The sequence below is a fragment of the Brettanomyces bruxellensis genome, chromosome 9 (assembly GCF_011074885.1).
Source record: "Brettanomyces bruxellensis chromosome 9, complete sequence".
NCBI classification, from domain to species: domain Eukaryota; kingdom Fungi; phylum Ascomycota; class Pichiomycetes; order Pichiales; family Pichiaceae; genus Brettanomyces; species Brettanomyces bruxellensis.
Window position 1 is genome coordinate 3,742,877 of NC_054690.1, and position 23,140 is coordinate 3,766,016.

General features: G+C 41.8%; 12 protein-coding genes across 12 annotated transcripts; 6 read left to right on the forward strand and 6 right to left on the reverse strand.

The window, feature by feature from the left end:
• Nucleotides 1-183: 183 nt before the first annotated feature.
• On the reverse strand, nt 184-3,636 carry BRETT_003430 (uncharacterized protein; the record flags this gene model as incomplete). Its single annotated transcript, XM_041281939.1, has 1 exon — nt 184-3,636. One exon carries the CDS (start codon nt 3,634-3,636, stop codon nt 184-186), a length of 3,453 nt encoding a protein of 1,150 aa, XP_041139730.1.
• A 359-nt stretch (nt 3,637-3,995) lies between these two features.
• BRETT_003431 (uncharacterized protein) lies at nt 3,996-4,859 on the forward strand (the record flags this gene model as incomplete). The annotated part of the gene is made up of 1 exon (XM_041281940.1): nt 3,996-4,859. One exon carries the CDS (start codon nt 3,996-3,998, stop codon nt 4,857-4,859), a length of 864 nt encoding a protein of 287 aa, XP_041139731.1.
• Nucleotides 4,860-5,226: 367 nt separating this feature from the next.
• On the reverse strand, nt 5,227-6,234 carry BRETT_003432 (uncharacterized protein; the record flags this gene model as incomplete). The annotated part of the gene is made up of 1 exon (XM_041281941.1): nt 5,227-6,234. The coding sequence occupies one exon, from the start codon at nt 6,232-6,234 to the stop codon at nt 5,227-5,229; it is 1,008 nt and encodes a 335-aa protein (XP_041139732.1).
• A 336-nt stretch (nt 6,235-6,570) lies between these two features.
• Nucleotides 6,571-7,674, forward strand: RCL1 (rRNA-processing endoribonuclease; the record flags this gene model as incomplete). Its single annotated transcript, XM_041281942.1, has 1 exon — nt 6,571-7,674. One exon carries the CDS (start codon nt 6,571-6,573, stop codon nt 7,672-7,674), a length of 1,104 nt encoding a protein of 367 aa, XP_041139733.1.
• Nucleotides 7,675-7,808: 134 nt separating this feature from the next.
• Nucleotides 7,809-9,786, reverse strand: BRETT_003434 (uncharacterized protein; the record flags this gene model as incomplete). The annotated part of the gene is made up of 2 exons (XM_041281943.1): nt 7,809-8,929; nt 9,015-9,786. The coding sequence occupies 2 exons, from the start codon at nt 9,784-9,786 to the stop codon at nt 7,809-7,811; spliced, it is 1,893 nt and encodes a 630-aa protein (XP_041139734.1).
• Nucleotides 9,787-10,076: 290 nt separating this feature from the next.
• BRETT_003435 (uncharacterized protein) lies at nt 10,077-10,934 on the forward strand (the record flags this gene model as incomplete). The annotated part of the gene is made up of 1 exon (XM_041281944.1): nt 10,077-10,934. The coding sequence occupies one exon, from the start codon at nt 10,077-10,079 to the stop codon at nt 10,932-10,934; it is 858 nt and encodes a 285-aa protein (XP_041139735.1).
• Nucleotides 10,935-11,142: 208 nt separating this feature from the next.
• On the reverse strand, nt 11,143-13,014 carry BRETT_003436 (uncharacterized protein; the record flags this gene model as incomplete). Its single annotated transcript, XM_041281945.1, has 1 exon — nt 11,143-13,014. One exon carries the CDS (start codon nt 13,012-13,014, stop codon nt 11,143-11,145), a length of 1,872 nt encoding a protein of 623 aa, XP_041139736.1.
• An 893-nt stretch (nt 13,015-13,907) lies between these two features.
• On the forward strand, nt 13,908-14,510 carry BRETT_003437 (uncharacterized protein; the record flags this gene model as incomplete). The annotated part of the gene is made up of 1 exon (XM_041281946.1): nt 13,908-14,510. One exon carries the CDS (start codon nt 13,908-13,910, stop codon nt 14,508-14,510), a length of 603 nt encoding a protein of 200 aa, XP_041139737.1.
• Nucleotides 14,511-14,587: 77 nt separating this feature from the next.
• Nucleotides 14,588-16,135, reverse strand: BRETT_003438 (uncharacterized protein; the record flags this gene model as incomplete). Its single annotated transcript, XM_041281947.1, has 1 exon — nt 14,588-16,135. One exon carries the CDS (start codon nt 16,133-16,135, stop codon nt 14,588-14,590), a length of 1,548 nt encoding a protein of 515 aa, XP_041139738.1.
• A 384-nt stretch (nt 16,136-16,519) lies between these two features.
• Nucleotides 16,520-19,018, forward strand: BRETT_003439 (uncharacterized protein; the record flags this gene model as incomplete). The annotated part of the gene is made up of 1 exon (XM_041281948.1): nt 16,520-19,018. The coding sequence occupies one exon, from the start codon at nt 16,520-16,522 to the stop codon at nt 19,016-19,018; it is 2,499 nt and encodes an 832-aa protein (XP_041139739.1).
• A 463-nt stretch (nt 19,019-19,481) lies between these two features.
• Nucleotides 19,482-21,358, forward strand: BRETT_003440 (uncharacterized protein; the record flags this gene model as incomplete). The annotated part of the gene is made up of 2 exons (XM_041281949.1): nt 19,482-20,147; nt 20,252-21,358. The coding sequence occupies 2 exons, from the start codon at nt 19,482-19,484 to the stop codon at nt 21,356-21,358; spliced, it is 1,773 nt and encodes a 590-aa protein (XP_041139740.1).
• Nucleotides 21,359-21,431: 73 nt separating this feature from the next.
• Nucleotides 21,432-23,096, reverse strand: BRETT_003441 (uncharacterized protein; the record flags this gene model as incomplete). The annotated part of the gene is made up of 1 exon (XM_041281950.1): nt 21,432-23,096. One exon carries the CDS (start codon nt 23,094-23,096, stop codon nt 21,432-21,434), a length of 1,665 nt encoding a protein of 554 aa, XP_041139741.1.
• Between the last annotated feature and the right edge of the window lie 44 nt (nt 23,097-23,140).

Below are 23,140 nucleotides of genomic sequence, written 5' to 3' on the forward strand. Positions count from 1 at the left end.
CACCATATTCACAATACTTCCAGTATCTGCATTGTATGTCATATATCCACATTTCCTCATGCAGTATTCATACCAGCTTTATTCTTCACGTTGCATTAATTTACATTATCTATAACCAGCCCCGATATTCCTCATACTACCCCATATTCACAGTCCTGCATTTTCCTTTGCATACTTTCAGATCTACTCCTTCTCTTCTGGTTGCTGATAGCCCTTCTCGATCTCATCAAAAATCGTGTTGTACAACTTAGCTTTGGCACTCTCCTTATCCTTCCTGGAGGCAGCAGTGGAATCCTGACGAGGAATTATCTCACGGATCACGAAAGCAGTCTTTTTCCAGACATCGCTATCATCTGCCTTGAGAAGCCGCTGGTACAGCCGGCTTGCCAATTGCTGCCGGTGCTTATCTTTCTGTATAAACGGCACCACAAACCGGATGATGGTGTTGAAGTCGGCCTCGGAAAGCTTTTTGTCCGCAGTCAAGCCACTAAACATGTCGATGAACCCGTTGTAAATTGCATTTTCCTTGGTGGCCAACTCGGTGAAGAAAAGCTTGCACATGTCAACAATTGCCGGATCTTTATTCACGTACAACTTGGCCATCTGTGCCAACTGGCCCTTGACCTTGACCTGGCCGGCCAAAATCAAGAATGTCACAGTCATGAGACACGTTCTTTGAACCATGAGATCGGGATCCTGGAGCCGGCCATAGAGATAATTCTTGTTTGTGTCGATTATGCTGTTGAAGCAAACCGCCATGTCACCTAGCCCGAGAACCGCATTACTCCGGACAACCGGATCTTTCGAGTTCTCCATCACTTCGAGCAAAAGCGGGAGGTTATCCTCGCAAAAACGAGGTGAAATGCACATCATCTTGCACAAGCAAAGCACCGCCTGCCTCTGCAACCTCGGGTCTGCAAATTCTTTCTGATCCTGCACTATTCGTCTTACCATCGGCACATACCCGGCAAGCAGACTCGTCTTGCCATATAGAAGCTCTTTCTCCTTGATTGCCTGGACCGCATCCGAGAAATCGTCCTCGTTCGTCCCGCCGATCATATCCAACTCGTTCTGCTGCTCGCTTTTCCTCGTTTCTGCGTTTATCCGCTTTTTCTTGAACTCCGCCTCGCACTGCTCCAAGTATATTACGATTTTCAACCCGATGTGGCCCACAAGGAACAAAAGCTGCGAAAGAGCCCCTATTTCCGCATTCGGATCCCTGGTCCCGAACACAGCCTCCGTTTTCTGCCTGAGGATTTCTGTTGATACAACATCCGGCCGGGATGAAACCGCAAAAAGTGAATTCAGTGCCTCTTCCGCCATCCCGAACCACTGACCATTTTCACTGTACATCAGCAATATTGCCTTGAGCTTTTCCACCGCCTCATCTTCTTTTGCCATCCGAAATCCCACCCCTGCATCCTTAGGAACAGCTCTTCTGAGTGCTACACAGGAAAAAGACGTCAAAATCCAGTCTTTGGCCTCCGGATCAAGCCCTATGCTGAGAACTAGGTCCAATCCTTCAAGCGAGATCCGATTGTTGACCACTGCAAGCATCCCCAAGACGATTATCGAGCCTCTTTTGCACTCTTTGGGTACTCCCTCCTGCTTAAAAAGACTCCACAACACTTTCACCACGCTGTTTCCCACAAGATGCGTCTGGTAAAGCTCTCCAATAAGCTTTTCGAGCGACGCGAGATCGGCCATCGACGCGTCGTAAGTCAACTCGACGAGATTCTTTGCGATACTTGCCGATTTCTGGAGTGGGGTAGCCGTAGGCGGACTGTTGAGATACAAAGTCTTGTAGCAATCGATCAACTTGTCCACAACCTGGTTTCCCTCCTCATTGCTTCCCTTCATCCACACCAAATGAAGCATCTGCTTGATTCCAGTGTCCGAATTCTCCACCCCGTATGCATCCAAAAGCACAAAGTACGTCATCACGTCTATGACCTCGAGTTTGGACTTCGAATGAAGCAGCTGGCAGCACAATTCTGCCGACTTCTCGATCTGCTTGATAAAGATAGTGCAGTCTTTATAGATTTGCCAAGTGAGGAAAAGCTTGTGGACCATTGTGGGGTCTGCTTGATTTTCTTTCTGGACACTTTCCTCTGTATTTCTGTTAATTTCTGCATCTTCTACCACCTGATCGTCCATATCCTGGTTGTCATTAGGGTGTTCATTTCCTTCCACCTCTTCTTTATCTTCCTGTCCTTCATCATTTTCTTCATTTACCTCCCCCTCCTTATCCTTTTCTTTATTTACCTCCTCTTTATCATTTTCTTCATCCCCCTCCTCAAATATATCCGGCTGCAGCTCCTTCAACTTCCCCGTTAGCATCTCAAGCTTTGAATTCCAAGACTTGAACTCTAACCGCTCATCGTTGATGGAAGAATATGGATGCGTCATTATCAAATGCGACAAAAACTTGATCGCATTCCTCCGAACCAACCCAGATCGATCTTCCAAGTGCCGCACTGCCAGCCTCGTCCATTTCAATCTTCGATCCACAAACTTTATCTTCATCTCAGTCAATTTTGTGAGTCCTTGGATGGCTCTTGACCTCACGTACGGATTCGCATCCAGTAGTCTCTCTTCCAATAAATCGATGTAGCTGTTTGCACTCTCCTTATGCTGCTCAAAGTCCTCGGATGAGCTCGAAATGGTGCTGATGATATTTCCAACAACTTCAACCACCGCACATCGAAGTGTGAAAGAGTTATTATCCAATAAAACGGCAACCAACGACATCTGCCTCATTGCAACACGAGGAGCAATCTCAGATAGCTTGGTGAGAAACGTACTGACCGATTTGGGACCTGTCACATCGTTCTCGTTGAACTTTTTTGCACTCACCTCTTTCAAAATGGCATCTGTCAACTGCGGATAGTCATATTTGTTTGCCATCACCTCTAGAAGCTCTGCCATCACACTACTCAAGTGTGGAAAGTACGTAAGATGCTGTAAAATGGCATTCTGTGTATGTGAAGCCTGTCCGTGGTACTTCACTGCTAAGCAAACTGTTTTAAAGCAGTGCCTTTTGATCGAATTCACTTTGGCCCGGTGCGTGTTCTCCAAAAGAGCATTTATCGGACTCAAAAGCAAGTTCCCCACAAACATATTTCGCTCGGGCGTGGTCTGGAACAAGAGGGAGAGCCTAAGTGCAAATAATTGTGTCACAGTCCCAAGAAGACTCTCTATGATATCGTTTGACTTCATGACGTGTCGTTTCATCTTCGAGTTTTTCGTATCTGCATCCTCCTTTCCCAGGTTGTAAAGCAACACAAACACTAGATATCCGTATAGCTGAAGAATCTGTTTCTGCTGCTCAAACATCTCCGTTTCGCCGCCTTGAAGAACTGGTCTTGTTTCCGAGTCGATTTCCAAACTGAGCGAGTTAGACACAAGATACGCCATTTGGAATCGAATTTCGTCCGGCAACGTTTTGTAACAGTGCACCATCTCCACTAGTGGATCCCAGATCATCTCATCCATAATTGCAGATGGTCTAACTGCCAAAGTATTTGTGATCTCGTTTAATCTTGTTTTTAGATCATCTGAGATGTCTTCTGCCTTGTATGAATCAATTTCCTCAGGGTATTTAGTCACGGCATCCGATAGGTTGAATTCAAACATTATCAACAACCTGCTCAAATGTTTTGTGGTGTACAGAATGCAGGGACTTGGGAAAATGCCGAAAAGAGACGATAATATAAAAATATAGAAGACGGGATGCAACCGCGTTTTAAAGATGTAAATAAAGGAAGTGGGGGATAAGGTGAAGAAAAATGAAATAAAGGGAAATAAAACCAAAATGAAGAGAAGTAAAAATTAAATAAAATAAAAATGATAGCAAAAATCAATAGTATAGCACAGAATTGAAATATTTATTTACAGTATCTATAGCATCGTTGATACATAAAGCATTCAATACTTACGTCTATCACACTAGCAAAGGCAAGAAATCGCTAGCCTGAAGACCGCTTACCCACAATATGTCAGAGAGAAAAGCGATAAACAAGTATTATCCACCCGATTTTGATCCATCAAAGATCAAAAAGCCTAAAAAGAAGAAAGGCAAGGCAGCTTGGCCTTCGGTGCGATTAATGGCACCGTTTTCGATGAAATGCTTGAAATGTAACGAATATGTGGCACAATCGAGGAAGTTTAATGCGAAGAAAGAGGTGACGGATAAGGATTACTTGGGGATAAAGATCATACATTTTCATATCAGGTGTCCTAGATGTTTCAACAGCATGGTATTTGCGACAGATCCACAGAATGGGGATTTTGAGTGTGTTTCCGGATGCAAGCGGAACTTTGAGCGTGCGAAAAAGAGTGAGAAGAAGGAAGAAAACTTGGAAGATATGATTTCAAGATTGGAAAAGGAGGATAAGCAAGAGCAGCTTGAAAAAGAGAAGGAGAAGAATAGGAAGCTAGGAAGGCCGATCAACTCGAATGGAGAGATTGAAACCGGTTTGGAGCAATTGGAGAGAAGGATCAAGCAACAACAAAAAGAGCAGGAGATGGATGATAAGGTTGAGGAGCTCAGGAATCGAAGTAGAAAGCTGGAAAATGCTAGAAGACAGATGCAAAAGAGGGACATTGAAAAGGAGCAGGATGAACAGGACGAGCAGGAAGCCAGGCGAGCATTTAAGAAGGCAAGGGCTGGTAATGGAAAGAGTCTTACTAAAAAAGTGAGGATCCATTTGGATATGACAACTATCGAAAAAGTACAAGATGGAAGTGCAGCAAACAAAGCCTCAAATAGGGCGTTGAATGTGGTACCAACAGAGAAAATAGCAAATGCTATAACTTCGTTAAACGGATACTCCTCCAGCGACTCAGATGACGAGTGAAGAAGTAATTTAGAACTTTTCTAAGCGTGTATTAAATATAATGGTTGATATGATAGGAGAACTTGCTGTGAATATGTGTAGATTAGAATATAGCATATTTGGAATATGCTCACCAGTTAATTAGAGTAGAGATATCGAACGAATAGTGGGGTTTGCTGAGTAATGATGTTTATGTTGATGTTAATTTATATATTATTGCATTTCTATGTTAATTTATATGTTATTGCATTTCTATGCTATTGCATTTCTATGCTAATATCTATATATCTTCAGCTCCCACACCATTAAAAGCGATCCTTGATGCAATTATATTACTCAACTCAAGACAAACCACACCCTATTATACAGTACAATACACAGCAACCTCTCAATCCCTCAACTTCGCATATCCCTTCACTATTGTCGATGCTACTCCCATTCTGCGGTTTTCTATAGCTGCCAACACATCTCTCGTTACAATTCCGGGTTCCTCCCGAGCCTCCCGGTACCGGATACCGTTATCACCACGTGACCCCAACGGTGTATGGCGTGAATTTGAAGTCTGCATCCAAGAATATCGTTTTTTCATCGATCCTGACATCATCAGAGACGCCGTAAGGTTTGTCTGTGTCTGTTCTTCAGTCTCTTCATCTTTTTTTTCCTCATCCAAGCCCAGAGCAACCCTCCTTTGACTCCGCTTCTCCTCCATGAGCTTCTGCTTGATCGCTATATCCCTCAATGCACGTGATATATCTGATTTCGACCCGGATATCGACTGATGCCGCCTGATTTTCACACCTCGTCTTCTGTGTCTTGACATCAGTACTGTATCCGTTACCAGCCCATTCATATACGACTCGCAGGCGGCAGACATGAGGTTAATCAACTCGGGATCGAACCCGCTTGTCCGCATTCCCTGATCCTCCATAGCCCTTGCCATAAACCACGCTAGTTGTTGAGGTTTTAAAAAGTGGTTTCGGTGCACTTGCTTTCTTGAAACGGACAACCCGGAGCTTCCCGCCATAGCCTGCTCCTCCTCCATCCTCAAATTCACTCCGGCTGCTGCCACGGCATCTGTTAGTGCCTCTGGGTCCACCTGTTTGCCATTTCCAGCACTTTTTACTGCTTTTGCATCTTTTCCCTTCTTCAGCTCACTTTGTGAATGTATCCCGGTCTTTTCTTCCACTTTGTGCTTTTCCCTCTCCGCCCCTTTCCCGTTATCTCCGTCTTCTGAGTCCTCTGGGGCTGGTGTACTCAATTGTGGCGTCGCTAATGTTGGTGTTGCTAATGATGATATATCCTCAGAACTCGAAATTCCCCCTTCAAATACATTTAAGGGCGATCCCTCTTTGCCAGCTGTGGACTTTCCTTGCTCTTGCTTCACGTTGCTGCTCATTTTGGTCTGCTTTTTGCCGCTTGTAAGGCAAATTTATGTGCTGAATGCTCGTAAGTGTAATTATTCTTAGTGATACGCAAAACACAGACCGTGCCGAAATGAAATCGAGCGAAATAAAATCAACAACTGGGACCAAGATGCACGGATGTATCGTGCATAAAGATTGGTGTAAGCAAAAAAAAAAAAAAAAAAAATTGGGGAAGTGAAAAATGAAAATTTTACCTGCAGATCCTTGAATCCCTGAATGCAAGATCTTTCTTATGCTCACATCTCCTTTCTCTAGTATACTGATCCAACTGTTTTTCACGTCCTTTCTCCACAAATAAGCAGCATACAATGGTGTCACTTAAGAACGCAAAGCTTCCGACATTCCAGGGAACGAAGAATTTCCGCCTCAGGCTTATACTGTCGACATTAAGTGGAAAAGCTATTAGAATTGAGAAAATCAGACCTGATGACCTGAATCCCGGTCTCAAGGACTACGAGATCTCGTTTCTAAGGTTGCTTGAAACAGTGACAAATGGTTCGATTATAGAGATATCGTACACAGGTACAACGGTGATATACAAACCCGGACTCATTATTGGTGGAAACTTTACACACAACTGTCCAACATCAAAATCTTGCGGTTATTTCATCGAACCCATGCTGTATCTAGCGCCATTTTCAAAGAAGAAGTTTTCGATTGTTTTTAATGGAATCACGTCCTCAAAGCAGGACCCAGGCTTAGACTTCATCAGGTGGGGGCTATTGCCAGTTATGGAAAAGTTTGGTGTTAGAGAAGTGGAATTGCACACTTTGAAACGTGGTGAGCCACCAAATGGAGGCGGTGAAGTCCACTTGTTGGTCAACTCGTTGATTGCACAGCCGTCAACCGTCCACATCCTTGATCTGCCCAAGATTTCGGCCTTGAAAGGAGTCGCATACTGTGCAAGGGTGTCTCCATCTGTTGCAAATCGGCTTGTTGATGCTGCCAGAAACGTTTTGAGGCCTACAGGGTGTCTTGTTGACATCACCACTGATGTCTGGAGGGGAGAGAATTCAGGAAAATCGCCTGGCTTTGGACTCACGTTGTTTTCGGAGTCAAAGAAGACGCCTATTCGATATTGCGTGGATGATATTGGAGGTCCAGGTGAGACTCCTGAAGATGTTGGCACTAGAGTTGCGTATAATCTCATGGATCTGATCCAAGGCAGTGGTTGTATGGGCAGAAATCAGCTGGAGCTTGCATTTGTGTACATGGTGGTGGGTAAAGAAGACATTGGACGTGTTTTGGTGAATAAGAAGCAACTAGACGCCAGATTGGTGCTACTATTAAGAGACATAAAGACCATATTTGGCACCAACTTCTTCTTCAAGGACTGCATCGACCATTCTGACTGCCTGTACGCCACAGTCAAAGGTATCGGCTTCACGAATGCATCCAAGAAGATTGCTTAGGGAGAATTTCTGCTGCTTCCATCTTGTATCTTTTCTACACATCGCACGCGTAGACTTCTAATCACGTCTTTTTACGTTTACTTCTTAGTCATTCTTAATTATAGATCTGTCGTTTTACACACGAATAACACTATTCACCTCAAAGGAAGATCCTCGAGATCGTTAAAAGCTCTTCTTAGTGCATCTTGCTGTTTATCACCGTAGTCGGCTCGTTCCCGGAACCAGCATTGCATTGCCTCACTTGCAATGTACTTCACCTTCTGGAAAAGTGCGTACTCGTTCAGGAAAGTCATCTTCACAAAGATGATCTGTGAGATGACTGTTTCAAGCTGTTGCGAGTTTTTCGTTGCAACATTAACCAACCTGTCCACTTCCGAACCCTTGATGTCGGACTTTCCCTTGATTTGGGAAAGCCGATCGTAATTGTGGGTCACACCGCCTAGAAGAGAGTGCACCTGCTTCTCTGACTCATTTCTGTAGATGGATATCCGCTGCATGAGGAAGTGCAACGATGCTAAATAGTCCTGGAACTTCTTGAAGTTCTCCATAACCTCCACCCCGACAGCACTTAGCTCATCAAACTTCACTTTTTTCGTGTTCAGCATGAACTTGCTCACCTGTTTGAAGATCGTGTTGATGATGTCGAGATTCTGAAACTCCTCAGAGAGGTTTCCGGCCTTGTGGGAGGCCATATTATCCTCACCAAACACATTAACGTCCGTTTCAACAAACTTATCGAGCATGTTTGAGGCTCGTTCGTGATCCAAAGCCGCTGCAAACTCCCGCTTTTCGATTCTGTCCACGAGAAAAAGTAGCCTTGACCATATTTCTGCCAGGCGGGTCAAGTTCCCATCCAATTTGTTGAAGTTGTCAACAAAATCCGACTCTGTGTGCTGTTTCGGGCTCTCACTCCAAATCTGTGTGATGTTGTTGATGACCTGGCTGTTTTTTGAGCCTGGATTCGAACCCTGGTCATCTTCAGCACTATCTCCGTAATTGGAGTCATTATCTCTCAATCCCTGGAGAGCCGGCTTCATATTCACGTGAAATCTGTGCGGAATGTGTATTTTCACGTTTGCAAACTCGTTCCCCAGATCAATGTTGGCGAATTTCCGCCACCCGGCAAAGTCGTTCGGCACTGTAAGAAACATTACCGTCAGATTTTCCTTGGAAAGAACTGGATGCCTCACTAGCTCGTACAAAAAACGCTGAAGACCTCTTCTTCTTCGTTGAAGAAACGCTGGATCATTGGTTGCTGCTACTGGAAGGTGTTAGTAATGTTACTGAGAGTAATAAATACGGATTTAGCATCCTGCTTTCCTTCTTGCTGGTATACTTACTTGCAAACTTCTTTGGCGGGAGAGGTGGAATCATTCGGTAGGGATATTTCCGTATCAGTGCATCTGCTAACCATGCGAAATCGCTATAACGTCTCACCACTTTTGTTTCATTCGATCCCCTTCCTCTTTTCTTTGCTCCGGGTCCCGTACTCGTGCCTGAAATTGAATTTATGCTGGAATTGGTGTTTGTGCCGGTCTGATTGGCTCCAATTTTGCCATTTGTGTTTGCCTCCAACGTGTTTAAATACTGGCTTGAAAACTCAATGTTGTGCATCACCATATAATTGATGTGCTTAAACACTAGGCCTTCCTTTTCCGGTATCTCCTTCACCTGGAGTATCACTTTGTCATCCGAGTTTCTGTAACTAAGGGGATTGAATTCTGCCACAATGTCATCTGCCCACTCTTCCGACTGCAGTGCATTGTATGACTGTTCTTCTTCTTCAATATCACCCCCTTCCTCAACCGAAATTTCCCCTCTTTCAGTATTTTTGTCGCTCACAGTTGTTGTTTCTCCATGTTTAATGTTGTTTGACACTTCCGGGACCAAAGGACTCTCTTCCATCCCATTTGAGCTATTGAGAACGCTTCCGGAGCCAAATATTGACTCGTCTCTGTTCAATATATTGTTCTGATGCTCTGCCTCACCCCATTCTGAAGAAACATACATGCTAGATGAGCCTCCAGTAGCACTAATTGGCTTGCTTGGGTTGCTAGTTGCCCAGGGGTCGACTTCCTGGTCCATTGACGGGTCAAATGGATTCACTGACATGCTTTGCAACTGTTGTGGATTAATTTGTGCAAGATTTTGAAATTTGGAAAGAAAAAGGACGAAATTTTATGTTGCAGTTAGCAGTAAATTGTCGAGCGTGCATGCACCAGAGAATGCATGAATGTGATTGCTTACGAATCAGGGGGTGCTGGCATTTTTCTATTATCTTTTTTTTTTTTTTTTAAGATCTATCTCTTCCTATTTCGTCCTAACTGTGTTCTTTTCGGACCCTGACCACCACTTGCAAACCCTATCTATTTTTTGTCAAAAAAAGGAATTTAAATCGCTCAATGTCGTCGACACTGCCAAAGAATACACCCATTTCACTTTCGGGATCTCCGGCCCTTGCCCAGGTATCGAAAAACGGCCAGGGAAACTTCAAGACTTACCATAATGATAAAACCGAAATATACAAAAAGCTATCTGTGATAGAGCAAAGGCTACAAGATTTGACGAATTCGATTCAAAAGTACGAACCCAATCCGGATATAGCGGCAGATATTGTGCAGGCAGTGGACTGTTTTAATTCAGAGTTGGATAAAATACAAACGCTACATGAAATGAGATCGAACCAGATAATACGACAGAATGCAGAAAACGACAAACTAAACATGAATTTGCGTACTGTTCTCACAACCTTGGATGAGTGTCATCAGGAATTGGCACGTCTTCCAGACTTATCCGTCGCACAAATGAAAAAACTCCATGTGGAAAGTATTGAGGAAGCGAAAAAGAAACTTCCAGAGCCGGATCTCAAATCTGTGAAAAAGCTACTAGCATATGCCATGAAACTCTCGAAATTCTCGAGGATACCGCAAACTTTTGATGGATTCTTGCTTCCGAACAACTTTCTCTGGCCCGGCGATGACAATATGAGGCGTGGAATGCTGGCAATGGCCTCTATGTACCCGGATAGAATCATTGAAGAGGAAAACAGAGATAGCGATGAGAGCAATGAGCATAAAAGTGATGCAAACGGTGTGGTTGATGGTGAAGATGAAGAGCAGAAAACCATCCAGAGCCATGATGATGATGATGAGGTTGGAGAGACGAGTTTCGATCACAGAGAGCATGCAAAGCCAAAAGATGCAAGTGAAGTCATGGCTGGTCTCGACTTGTTTGATGAAGATGAGGATGACGACATGTGATGGGTGAAGAAGCTGCAATATAGGCAGTTGTGAATGTGTTTTAATGTCCACGTCTTTTCTAATGATACATAGCGTGCCTGTAGCATACAGATTAGCGTAATTACATTATATCTACCTAGCCTACCTTCCCGATATTCTGTCTTTTTATTTCAGCCTTACACAGAAGTGCAGTATATTTGAATTTGTGGAGTTTCCAACAGCATTCTCCTCAATCGTTCTTCTTTTTCGAATCGCTCAGTGTGTCTAATGAACCAATGTAATCGTTCAAATCACCCTGAAGCTTCGTCAAGCCCTCCTTAAGATGCTCAATCTCCTCATTCGTCAACTGCTGCGCCTTCTTTCCCTTGGTGGCCTCTCTTTTCCACTCCTGGAACTCTTCATTTATCCTGTCAATATTACTTTCCATGTCGACATCCAGAACTCCAACACTGTCATGGAGCTCCGATTGCTTGTCAAATGTTGGCAAGGATGCCAGGCTCTGGTTTGAGTGTGTAAGGATGTCATCCTTGGCCTTTTCCGACTTCTCTGCCTCCAATTCGGTCTTCTCTGTGCCGTGGTCTGGTTCCTGTAGTGCAGTTGAGCGTAAAGCACGATTCTGGAAGAATATCTTGACCTGCTTTGCATATGGACCGTTGAATATGAAGAAAACCGTAAACGATCCAACGTGAACCCAGAAATAGACGCCTGCCCAAAGAAGCATCGAGCGCTTAAAGGTCAGAAAGAGGAAGGGGCCCACTATGTAGCCAAAACTGAGTTGTGTCACTACCCAGCAGACCAAATCATAAAATTTCTTGAAAGTAGACACGTTGCTACCATCTTTGGAAATAAACATCGGCCTCAAGTTGTGGCGGAAGACACGGCCAACAGTTTGAATGATGGCTCCAGCTATAAATGTCATGTAGTAACCTGGCATAGTTCCATGCCAAAATGCTGAAGTTGCAAACGTTGCAAAAGTGGGGAGAACACCCCGGCTAGGTTTGCCGGTTTCACGATCAATGTTACAGCATCTTAAGTAGACGAAGTTCTTTAACCACTTGTTTGTGTTCATATTCCAAGCCTCTAAGCAGTCGTGGATATTTTGGCCCGTTTCAAAAGCCTTCGGGTCGATATTTTGCACTCTATTCCAGTACATCTTCTTCTTCACGGGGTCATATCCATTGTATCCAAGACCTGCAACAATGCACGATGCCTCGCTAATCGTCCATGCTGCATAGTACTTCAACCTGAACACAAAGCTAACAACCCACATGTAGCATATTCTGTACAAAAATGAACGTTCATGGCGAAATTCACCTGTCACCTCGTACTCAGTGGGGAATCTCGGCCTCAGAACAAACATTAGTGCTGCCCAGAAAAGCCCCTGAACCACTTTTAGCAGTGCAACTTTGCCACTGTGCGGAATTTTCCGCTTTCTTCGTTTTCCAGGCCGTTTTTCCGCCGGAACGTCGTCAAACACGTCCGTCAATATAAATCTGTGGTAATCGGCAAAGTCAAACGATGGACCAGTAACAATGGAGCCGTAGAAGAAGGAGTATCCCAAGTAGGAAATCAAGGAAGGCTGCGAAAGTATGGCACGTGACTTCTGGAACTGATTCAGCTCCCTGTTGAATCTGTTTCGGTCCTTTTTGTACAAGATACCATCCCGATATGACCATGCATAGCTTGTGAGCTTCATGACCAAGACCATCTGTGCACCAGTAATGTCGATATCGACCTTGTCGGGGTTGAGCCGCTGGAATTGCGATTTCAAGTGGCTCATACACATGAGAAGCATCAACACTATAAAGTTTACCCAGGGCATCAACGGAGACCGGTAGTAGCGCGTGATGACGTAAGTGAACATCGAATTAAACAAGAGGATGAAGAATCCGGATCTGATCTGGAGGATGAAGGCGATAAAAATGGCACTCACCGCCACAATGTATACATTTTTCAATAAGATGTTCTTATCCGGGAGTCTTTTGAAGATTGCACTTGCTGGAAATGACACCACGAGACATGTGAGGATTTTTGTACTTTCCAGATCGAGGCCGGAAACCCCGGACAAGTACTGCTGAAAGGCGAGGAATGGGTTTTCCATGGCTTACCTGCTTGGTTGAATTTTAATATGTGTCTGAAAAATAGAGTATGATTCAAAATTGGATTGCCAACTTCCAGCTTCTATTGGTCTTCACTTTTTTGCAATTGACAGACCAGCTGATGTTAGTACAAGCCAGGAAGCCAATTATAAAAGAAGCGATTCAAGTAAGTGGAAGATGGAAAGAATGGAGGGAAAAAAGTGAATAAGCCCAAGTGGTTGCTCACAATTGCTGGAAAATCCGCCTGTGCTTTAAAGTTTCCGGAAAGCTGCATGTGGGAAAACTGCTGGGTAGGGGGTAGTTTTCCCGCACTAAAGCTTATTGGCTTTCGCTTGCCCAGTACTGCAGGGATGGGAAATTTTGGACACTGGGCCGGAATAATGAAAAAGCGCGCGCCGACATGTGTATATCGCCGGTGGGGAAATTAAGCCGCTTACAGGCCGAACGAGGTATCGCGAATTTTTCCTGAATTTAGCACTGAAGCAGACTGGATAATTCAAAGCCCACAGCCCTCCTCAACCTTATTTCCTCATTGTTTGTTTACGTATTCAAAATGAAAATTCTAAGAACTGCTATATTGAGAAGTCATTTATGCACAATAATCCTTACATCTTTGTGATATATATATGTTTTCTTACTTAACAGATACATCTCTCTCCCTGTTACATTTTGCGTTCAATACAAAAGCGCATTACCACATCCTTGCATCTATACCTGTTGCCTACTTTTCTATAGCGATAGTCTTTTTTTTTTTCAAATTTTTTATTTTTTTTTTATTTTTCATCTCGATTATTTTCTTGTATACGAGCCCAACGGCCTGAAACAATTGAACCAACATTTGAAGGATAAAAATCGAGGCCATACAAGCACACAGAGCACAATTGACCAGGACAGAATGTTTTATTCGGCCATCAGGGTCCCATCCAGATTTTTTTGTAGGCCATCTGCTATAACGCTCCCGCAAAGTGTGGCTTTGAATAGATTGCATATTCAAGCACACAGAAATGTTAGTTTAGCCAGTCTGATTAGAAGGCATGGAGAGGACCATGGCCATCAATCATACACATTTAAGAAGCATTTCCCCTATCCACAAAAACTAGTGTATGAGGTTGTATCATCAGTGGACCAATACGAGCAATTCATACCTTTCTGTATGAAGTCTTTCGTTAATGCCAAGGACTCAAATGGTGATCCTACTGAAGCCGGCCTAAAGGTTGGTTTTAACGAGTTTCAGGAGGAGTTCACATGCAAATTGACATGCGAGAGCCCAAGGCTTGTTGCTGCCGAGTCAATTACAAATACACTCTTCAAGTATTTGAAGACTGAATGGACAATTGAGCCTCAAGGTGCCGGATGTAGTGTTCACCTTGGTTTACAATATGACTTCAATAGTGAGCTGTACAATCGAGTCAGCTCACTCTTTGCAAAAAGGGTGGCCATGGTGATGACTAAAGCATTCCAAAAGAGGTCTTACGAGGTTTACAAGGCGAGATTTTGACATGCGGGAGTTAGTTTTTGTTACATTTTATTACAAATCGCTGAAGTGCATGATTCCTGCACTATATTCTCTGTTTGTTATACATTTTGTGTGGCCTTGTTATCAGTGTATCTTTCTGGACTCTTTCTGATTATGGAATCGCTTTGTCTGAGTACGAATGGCAAACATAGACTTGAAATAGTGCAGATTCCGGCCATGAGAGTGTAGGTTCCACCTATAGTTAGGGAACCGTTCATTTTGGTAAGGCAGGAAATGAAAATGGATCCCAACCCACATCTAAACAAATTGTTAAGCGATGAAACCGCACCAGAATTCTCGGGATGCAAATCAACAAGAAGTGTATTTGTAGCTGTCTGGGGGTACACTGAACAGAATGTCAGAATTGCCGTGAATATTATAACAGTGGCGACATTCCAAAGCTGATTTACTGACCAGCCGTATAGAATTGAGGATATGACCACTCCCAAGTTAAATGGCTGGAAATATCTCAAGCGGGCCCTAATAATATTTGGTTGATGGTTATTGGGAGAGTTTTCCGAGTTGACGGTTAGATCTTGAGTCTGAGTGTCAGGAATCTCTCTGCTTTCATTAGAGGAGTCTGTTTCCTCTTCTGTAATCTCCCCGTCATCATGTTGTTTCTTGTATCCGTGGTTCAACAACTTTCCACAAAGTATTGCACTAGTGCAGCAGGCAATTCCGGGAGCCAAGAAGCATAGTCCAACCTTAATCGGCACGTAGTGGTAACTATCGCTTAAGGAAAGTGACATAGTTGCCTGTGACATGGTCCATGTTGCATAGATAAGTGAATTTGGTACCAAAGCAAAGATGACAAGCGGGTCTTTGAGCAACTTCATAGTTGTAACTATTTCCTTAATGTTGAATTTGTATTTCTTTGTTGTGTTTGCTTCTAGACCACAAATTCTCTTTCTTCCTCGAATATATATGATCGGTGATTTGTGGATGAAATGCCTTGGGAGAATGCTCATATTGCCAACTATGGGATGGCTGGTTTCGGGTAAAAAAAGAAATGCAAGGGTGAGTGAAATGGCATTAAGTATGGCCGCAAATGCAAAGATTCCTCGCCATTTCCATCTTTGGTCTAAGCATGCACCGATAAAAGGTGCAAGACCACTTCCTATCAATGTGAATCCAAACGTGAAGCCAACATAACCACCGCGATCAATTCGAGTGGTAAAATCACCTACAACTGCTGAGGAAATAGCTATTAGAGGTGCTGCATGTGCTGCTAGCAAACACCGGAGAAAAATCATTACTCCGTAAGATGGGCAGAGTACTAATCCTAGGTTTGACCCCAAGGAAGCTAGCATGCAATATAAAATGATCGGTCTTCTACCCCATATATCAGAAAAAGTGCACACAAGCATTGGAGATACTGCCTGGAATACGAGATATGCTGTTATGGTAAGATTAGCCTGCTCCTCGGTAATATCAAAATGCTTCTTTATCTCCGGTATAGCAACCCAATATATTGGCGTATTGAGGCCTGAGCAAAGCGCAATCAATGCTATTAATCCGGAGAGAAACAACTTTTCTCCGTGCATCATGATTGTAACCTGTGAAGACTGCTCTCCAGTATTAACGTCCTGCTTTTTACCATTTATCATTTTGCTGTCTAGACTTCAGTTTTCCTGCTAAGTATTTCTGGTGTCTGGTAATGCCTATATAGATTATTTCTTGTACATAATGAAATATTAGATTTTTGTCCTGTGGATTGACACAAAGTTATACTTATATATATACAACTTGGTTGTTCAAACTTATGTAATTTTTCTTGGCAAGGAAATAAGACTTGTTTAAGCCCGCTATTCTAAGCACTCAGTCAACAAAACTTTTCCGCGGAGATAAGAGTTTTATTTGTCCGCACGGCAATTCTTTTAATCGCTGCCCGCAGTTAGCAATATATTTGTTCCACAATCCTCAAAAAGTTAATGCTTCCAGTTTTCTTGTCAGCACTCTAATACCTGAACCAATCTTCTGGTATCAAAGTCATGAAACCTAAAAGAAGATTAAGATTGTCGATTTCCTGTGAAAGGTGCAGAAGGAGGAAAATCAAATGCGACCGTGGTCAACCATGCGGGAATTGCATTAAACGGCATGTTATCGCAGAGTGTGTGTACAAGAAGCCATTGAAAAGGAAAATAAAGCAAGGACAAAGGTATAAGCAAGAGCTTTTCAAAGAATTGTGTCGTCTTAGATCAGAAAATGAAAGTCTAAAGCACAAAATAATGGATAATAACAGGGACTACACTCTAAAGAGCTCAGAATGCGCTTCTGCGAATTTCGACATGCTTCTAGTTAAGGACAGGTTGATTTTTCATAGTGTATCTACATCGAGACTCAGCATACTTCGAGGTGATTCTGGTCTAGCTTCGATGTTTAATGAGTTTTCAAAGGCTACAAGAAAACCAAAGCTTTACAGTATTCTCACAGATACTGACGGATTAAGTATTGGCTGTCCAAGTGGAAAAGAGTCAAGTTCTACAATCAACACAAATGGTGAAAGACTGAATCACCAACTTGCTTCATCAATAACTGCCTATAAGTTAAAGCATCGTGGAAACCTTTTAACTCAGTCAAATACTGGACGAAATGATTTAATTCACTTGATCCAAGACAAACTGCCTTCTCCCTTCATAATTGATGCTTTGGTTCAGCATTTCTTCAATAGAGTTTACTACTTGATGCCATTTATAGATGAGACTGCATTTCAATCAGAGCTGAAGTTCTCAATCTACACAATGGACCATGGAAAGCATTCAGTATTAAATCCGAAAGCAAGAACTGTTTTTATCGTCCTCCTCCTGCTCGTTATGCGTTTCTCATATATAGCTATCCCTAATGGAAGCGTTGAGAAAATCACTGATGAAAGTGCCAGAATAGTTGTAATGTCCGGTATTAAGATTGAACCTGAGATTGTTGAATTAGCGAGGCAGCTTTTGTTTTCTCAAGATGGAGAGTTTTGTATTTTCAAAAGAGTTACGCTTTCAAGCATACAGTGTCTTTTGTATCTTCATCTTTATCAAGCATATTCTTCGGAAATAAATGAAGATAGCGCCGAAAACTCTATATTTGTCAATATGCTTGTTCAAATGAGCATGCTTATTGGTTTGAACAGAGACCCCGATATGTTTCCTACGCTCATAAAGGACAAATCTATCAAAATACTTTGGCGTCGGATTTTCTACCAGATAATATGGATTGATACTCTCAATGCATTTAATTTTGGAGGTCTCCCGATGATTTCCGAAGGCTACTATGATGTCAAACTTCCAGATCTCACCGAAGATGAAAAAGCAGCTATCAGTCTGTTTGAGCACAAAAATATGATGACACTGCCCCCAGAAAAACTTAAACGCCTACTTTTAGAAGGGGAAATTAATAACAGCATTACTGCAAATCACAACTTATGTCTTCTACTTCATCATATGTTAAGCCGCGTTTATAGAATTGACACAAAAATTGAATTCGGTGAATTGATGCAATTTGTTGACCAGCTCGTCTTGCTAAAATATCAATATTGTCCAAACATATTTTCACTTTATGGAGCTATTGGAAAGGGAAGAAAGAAGGTAGATGCGATTTTCAGTATTCCCAAGTCCAGGTTGTTGTTAACAGCTGCATTCGTGTACATGTATATTAACACATTTGCCTACCTAGCCTTTGATATTGCAAAGAACGCCGAAGATAGAAAGCAAGCCTCAGGAAAGGCGTCTCAATCTGCTATTTGTTTATTCAAGCTTAGCTATGACTTGGCTGATAGTTTATCAAAAAGCTCCACGGATCACTCAAGTCAAAGCATTTTAAGCTTATTGTGTGGGGATTTGCAAAATCTCATTTTTGTCAGAATTCACAGCTGCTTTGAAAGAGTGCAGTTCTGGTTTATATCCAGGAGTATCCGTGAGATTGATCCAATGGCTAGTCCTAGGATATTGGATGAAATAGAACACTTTTATAACTTGGATGATTTAGCAGAGGTAAAATCATGGTTACTAAAAGACACAGCCGGGCTATTCCAAAGTATTCTTAATCATTTCAAGAGTTACTATTCGGCTTTAAGTAAGTTGGAGACACGTTTCTTTATAGCATGGAGAAATAAAGTTATGGTAACGTTTTTATTTACGTTTATAAAACGGAAATGTGCAGGGATGAAAGATGAGAAACTTGAATCGACACTACAAGGAATTCTTAGGTCGAAAATTAGTATAAATGATAATTCACGCATTGATATACACGGAAGTAACGTTTCAGGGAAGATTCCTCGTGAAAGTATGGTTGCGAATACAACTACAAATTTGCAGCCTACATTTTCTTCAAATTTATCAACTGAACGGTCTGGATTGTCTGATAATAATAACTATGAACCTACACTTGAAAGTTTTAGGGATTTTGATAGTCAAATCAGTGACCTTTTTGGAGGTGAATATGATCTAAATTCAGTATATGGTTCGGATGACTTGGTTTCTTTGATGGGTCTTAATTTTGAATGAATTATGTTCTTTTGATTACTGTTCGTACGAATTGCATAGTTATTATGTGATTATCGCCCAACCTTTCTAAGTAAGGCAATTCTGAATTCCGCGGAGTATCTTGGTTCATGAACTTACCCGCATCAAGATTTTTCCGCTTTTTTTTTTTTTTTTTAAACGGTACTACATTGGCAAAACTGTTCGTTCATCTTCTGTAATTCTTATCTCACAATATACCGGAAATGATTTCCAAGTGTCAATAGTTGATGTATTTTTGTCATATATGAGAGTGCAAAATGTTCAAGGAGATTCACCATCAATTGGAGAACAACAATATAGGGTGACAAAGGTCAGAAGAAGAACAAATTGCTACTCACGGAATGGTTGCCAAAAGTGCAAGCAAGTACATTTGAAATGCGATGAATCGTATCCGATTTGTGGGAGATGTAGCCGGCTGCATCTACAATGTGTTTTTAAAAATGAAATGTTTGCAGAAAATTTGATAGTTAACCGAGGAGAGCTTCGGAGACTTTCGGAAACCTTTAAAGGTAATTCTAATCAAGTTGAAACTAATTTGGCCAACAGTTTGCGTAATTCAATCATTAGTAAAACTGCTGGGGGTTTAAATGAAAGCGCTGATACTAAAAATTTAAATCAGATAGCAGACTCAAGGGAGTTTGGTGGGTTTCAGCAAGCAATTTCCTTACAATCAACTTCAAATTCCGATATGATTTTACCTTCAAGCACGAAAATTCAATCTAGAGCATCTAGTTCAACAAGTGACAATACAGCGGTTATTGATAAGGCTACTACTCGAGAAACTCAGGATATCATTCCGACTGAGAGTAGTTCAGAACATAATTTTGGTATCTCTTTGGACGACTTTAAGATTGATGATTTGATTGATATTGTTCCAAATGATGTTGCCCTTATAAATATGCTAGGTACTAATGGTCAGGATTTCTGGAAGCTGAGTCAAAAGCATATATCGGAGCCGAATCTGTATTTATTTAGGACCTCCTGGAGAAGTTCATCTGCTTTGGAGTGTTTGCAGATACTCGAAAGATTTGATCCCATAATCGGTAATATGGAAAAAGATACGCTCGCCACGTCGAACTCTAATCTTTTGGATTTGTCTGGACTCTCTGTCGTGAAACACAATTCTTTTATAATTTTGTGGATTACCCGGAAGAAACATTCAATGATATCATGAACATTTTCCTTGTATTGACCAAAAGGCACAATATCATAGAGAATACCATTTTGTTCAATGCCAGTGTGTTTTTGACAACTTTTTATTCCTCTGCAGGTATGCCACAGGTAGAAAAATGCTGGGATAAGTATGTAAGGATCCCAATGCTTCGAAAGATCATAACCGAGCTCAAAACTGCACTTGCCAAAAGATGTTCTTTTTCCGAACTTGTAACGTTAGCCTTCTCTGTGGCCATTCTATTTTCCGTTAATAGCTGTGATCCAAATGGTACATGGAGAAGCAATCTCAGAAATTGTTATACTTTGATGAGAAAGGCTATCCCTTTGGTTGAAACTGTGGATCTTAACAACGACACCGATAAAGCAGCATTGGATTTCTTTCATGTTTTGAGAGAATGGTTTTTTAACGTGGAATTTTTGGCCATGATAAGCTCTGACAACGGAGGAGAAATCACAAAACCAACACCTTTAGAAGTGCTTTTCGCTCCAACGTCGCGAAGTGAATATGTAACGTTAAAGAATGGCATCAACGTTGTTAGAGGGTATTCTATGAGCTTTAACAGGATTCTTCAGGGTCTATACGACTTTATAAACCACGAAAAGTCACTGGGGATTAACTTAAGTGGAACTAACATTCTTGGGCTCATCTATTTGGACAATTATTCCGTTTCTGTTGAAAGGGCCAGAGCATTTGGTTATAAACTATTACGGCAGATTGATAAATTTCATGTTGAATATAGAAGTTTAGGATTAAAGGACATTGAGATGGAGATAACATTAAAAATGACTGATATTACGTTCAGGAAAGGGACGGAATTGTATGTCATATTCTTTTTAATAGGGGAACAATCACCAGATGAAACGAAAGTGAAGCTTATTGCTTTGCTTGAAAGTATATTTGCCGCTCCGTATTATGACACCTGTGGAGTCACTTTGCACTGGGTAGTGTATGTTGGAGGATTAATCTCTTTGGTCATCAATAATATAAAGCTCTATCAGGGCTTTGCAAGCATTCTCAGGAAGATTGCTTCCAGAGGTATGTATGTTGGGGAGAAATCGCTAGAGCGTCTAGAGCATATTAGAAATAAGATAGCAGAAGGCAAATACACCGAGCTGAGTGATCCACACCAAGATTATATACTATTCTGATAATATACATACTTCTTATGCTTTTAAAAGAGAACGAATATAAAGAACTCAAAAAAATCATATATTTAAAATATTAATGCACGCTTTCAACAGTCCTAATTTCTTCTTCAGAAAAGGCCTTTTCTGATGCACCAATAGCAGGATCGGTACTGTTTGTAGTAGAATATGGGATCAAATTATAATGCTTGCACTCGGCTGGCTTGTATGTATTAAATAAATCAGTTTTATCAGGTTCTCCAACCGTTTCATTTAAAAATATGTTAAGAGCATAGTGGACACAGAATGAGATCGCAAATTGAAATATGAATGAACCTTGGAAGAAGTGTAGTGCACCTGAACTGATGGAAATTGAGGGATTTGCTGCATTTATCAAACCAGGTAGGCCGGGAGCAACTCCCACAGCAAAAGATATGATGCTTCTCCAATTTATGCCGTTGTTATACCAGTAGATACTTTCCTTAGAAGAAATGTAACAATGAGAGATTTTAAGCTTGCATCGGCGAATCACATAAAAGTCGCAGATGTATATTGCTATTAATGGTGTAAGAAAAACGGAGAATGAAGATATAACTGTCAAAAAGACGGAATCTGAATTGTAAAAAAGCCAGGGTTGAGTTGGCCATGCGAGTAACATGACCAACACTGATCCACGTCTAATGTTGAGGAATCTTGGGCATAAGGAAGCTAAGTCCATCGCTCCACTGATACAGTTTCCAACAGTATTAACTCCTTGCTGAGAAACAACAAGGGCCAATCCACAGAAAAATGCAGCTGCTCTGGATTTTGAGTCATAGTTGTCCTGCAACCATCTCATGCATATATCATTTGGCATCCAGTAATAGGTTCCATATTTATCGTACAAAGCACTAGCTGTTAAAATTCCAAATAAAGGCACCAAAAATCCTGTGAGATTTGTTCCAAGAACAATACCGTACATGCATCCCTTCGTGCTCTTATTGTACCTGGAGTAATCGCCTTGATTGGCTATTCCCGAAGTCAAGGATGAATACCAACTCGATAGTCCGTACATCCAAGCCCATCCCATATCTGAGCTGCTTAAACTCATTTTTTCATTCATCAAGCTACCATAATTGTTTCCATTGAAATGAACAGCCCAGGCAGTTATTCCAATACCCATGAAAAAAATCATGAATGTTGCAACAGCAAGAAGTGAATCAAGATACTGAGGTGGCACCATGAGGAATGGAAAGGTCAAAACAAGATATATCACAAAACCACAGAGTTCCTGACTAGTCATGGGAACACTTTCTGGTAGAGTATTCTCCCAATTTAGATATGATTTGCTCCACGAAGACAAAATAACGTTGACGCAAAGTCCCCCAAGCCAGGCTTGACTAGCAAACCAAACCACAGAGAGAATAGCTCTTATTAGCACACCAATACAGGACCCACGAATTCCAAATATCACTCGCTGGTACACTGAGAAACCAATATGATATCTGGATGCGTAATAACCGTTCAAGGCAGCAGCTATTGAGATAATTGCATTTGCAATCACAACTATTCCCATAGCGTAGTTTCCGTTAAGGCCTAAAGAGAGTAAAGATGAACCAGCGGACCAAGTAACTGCACAAAGTGACGTAATTCCCCAATACCATAAGTAGGCAGGAAATCCCCATTTTCTTCTATCTATAGGGATTGGCACCAAATCTTTGTTCTTCATACCATCGGATTCCTCCAAAGTAATGGCGTCAGTAAATCTCCGTAGAAAAGACATTTTTTTTTTTTTTTTTTTGGCTTGAAATTATTTATGCCTCTAGC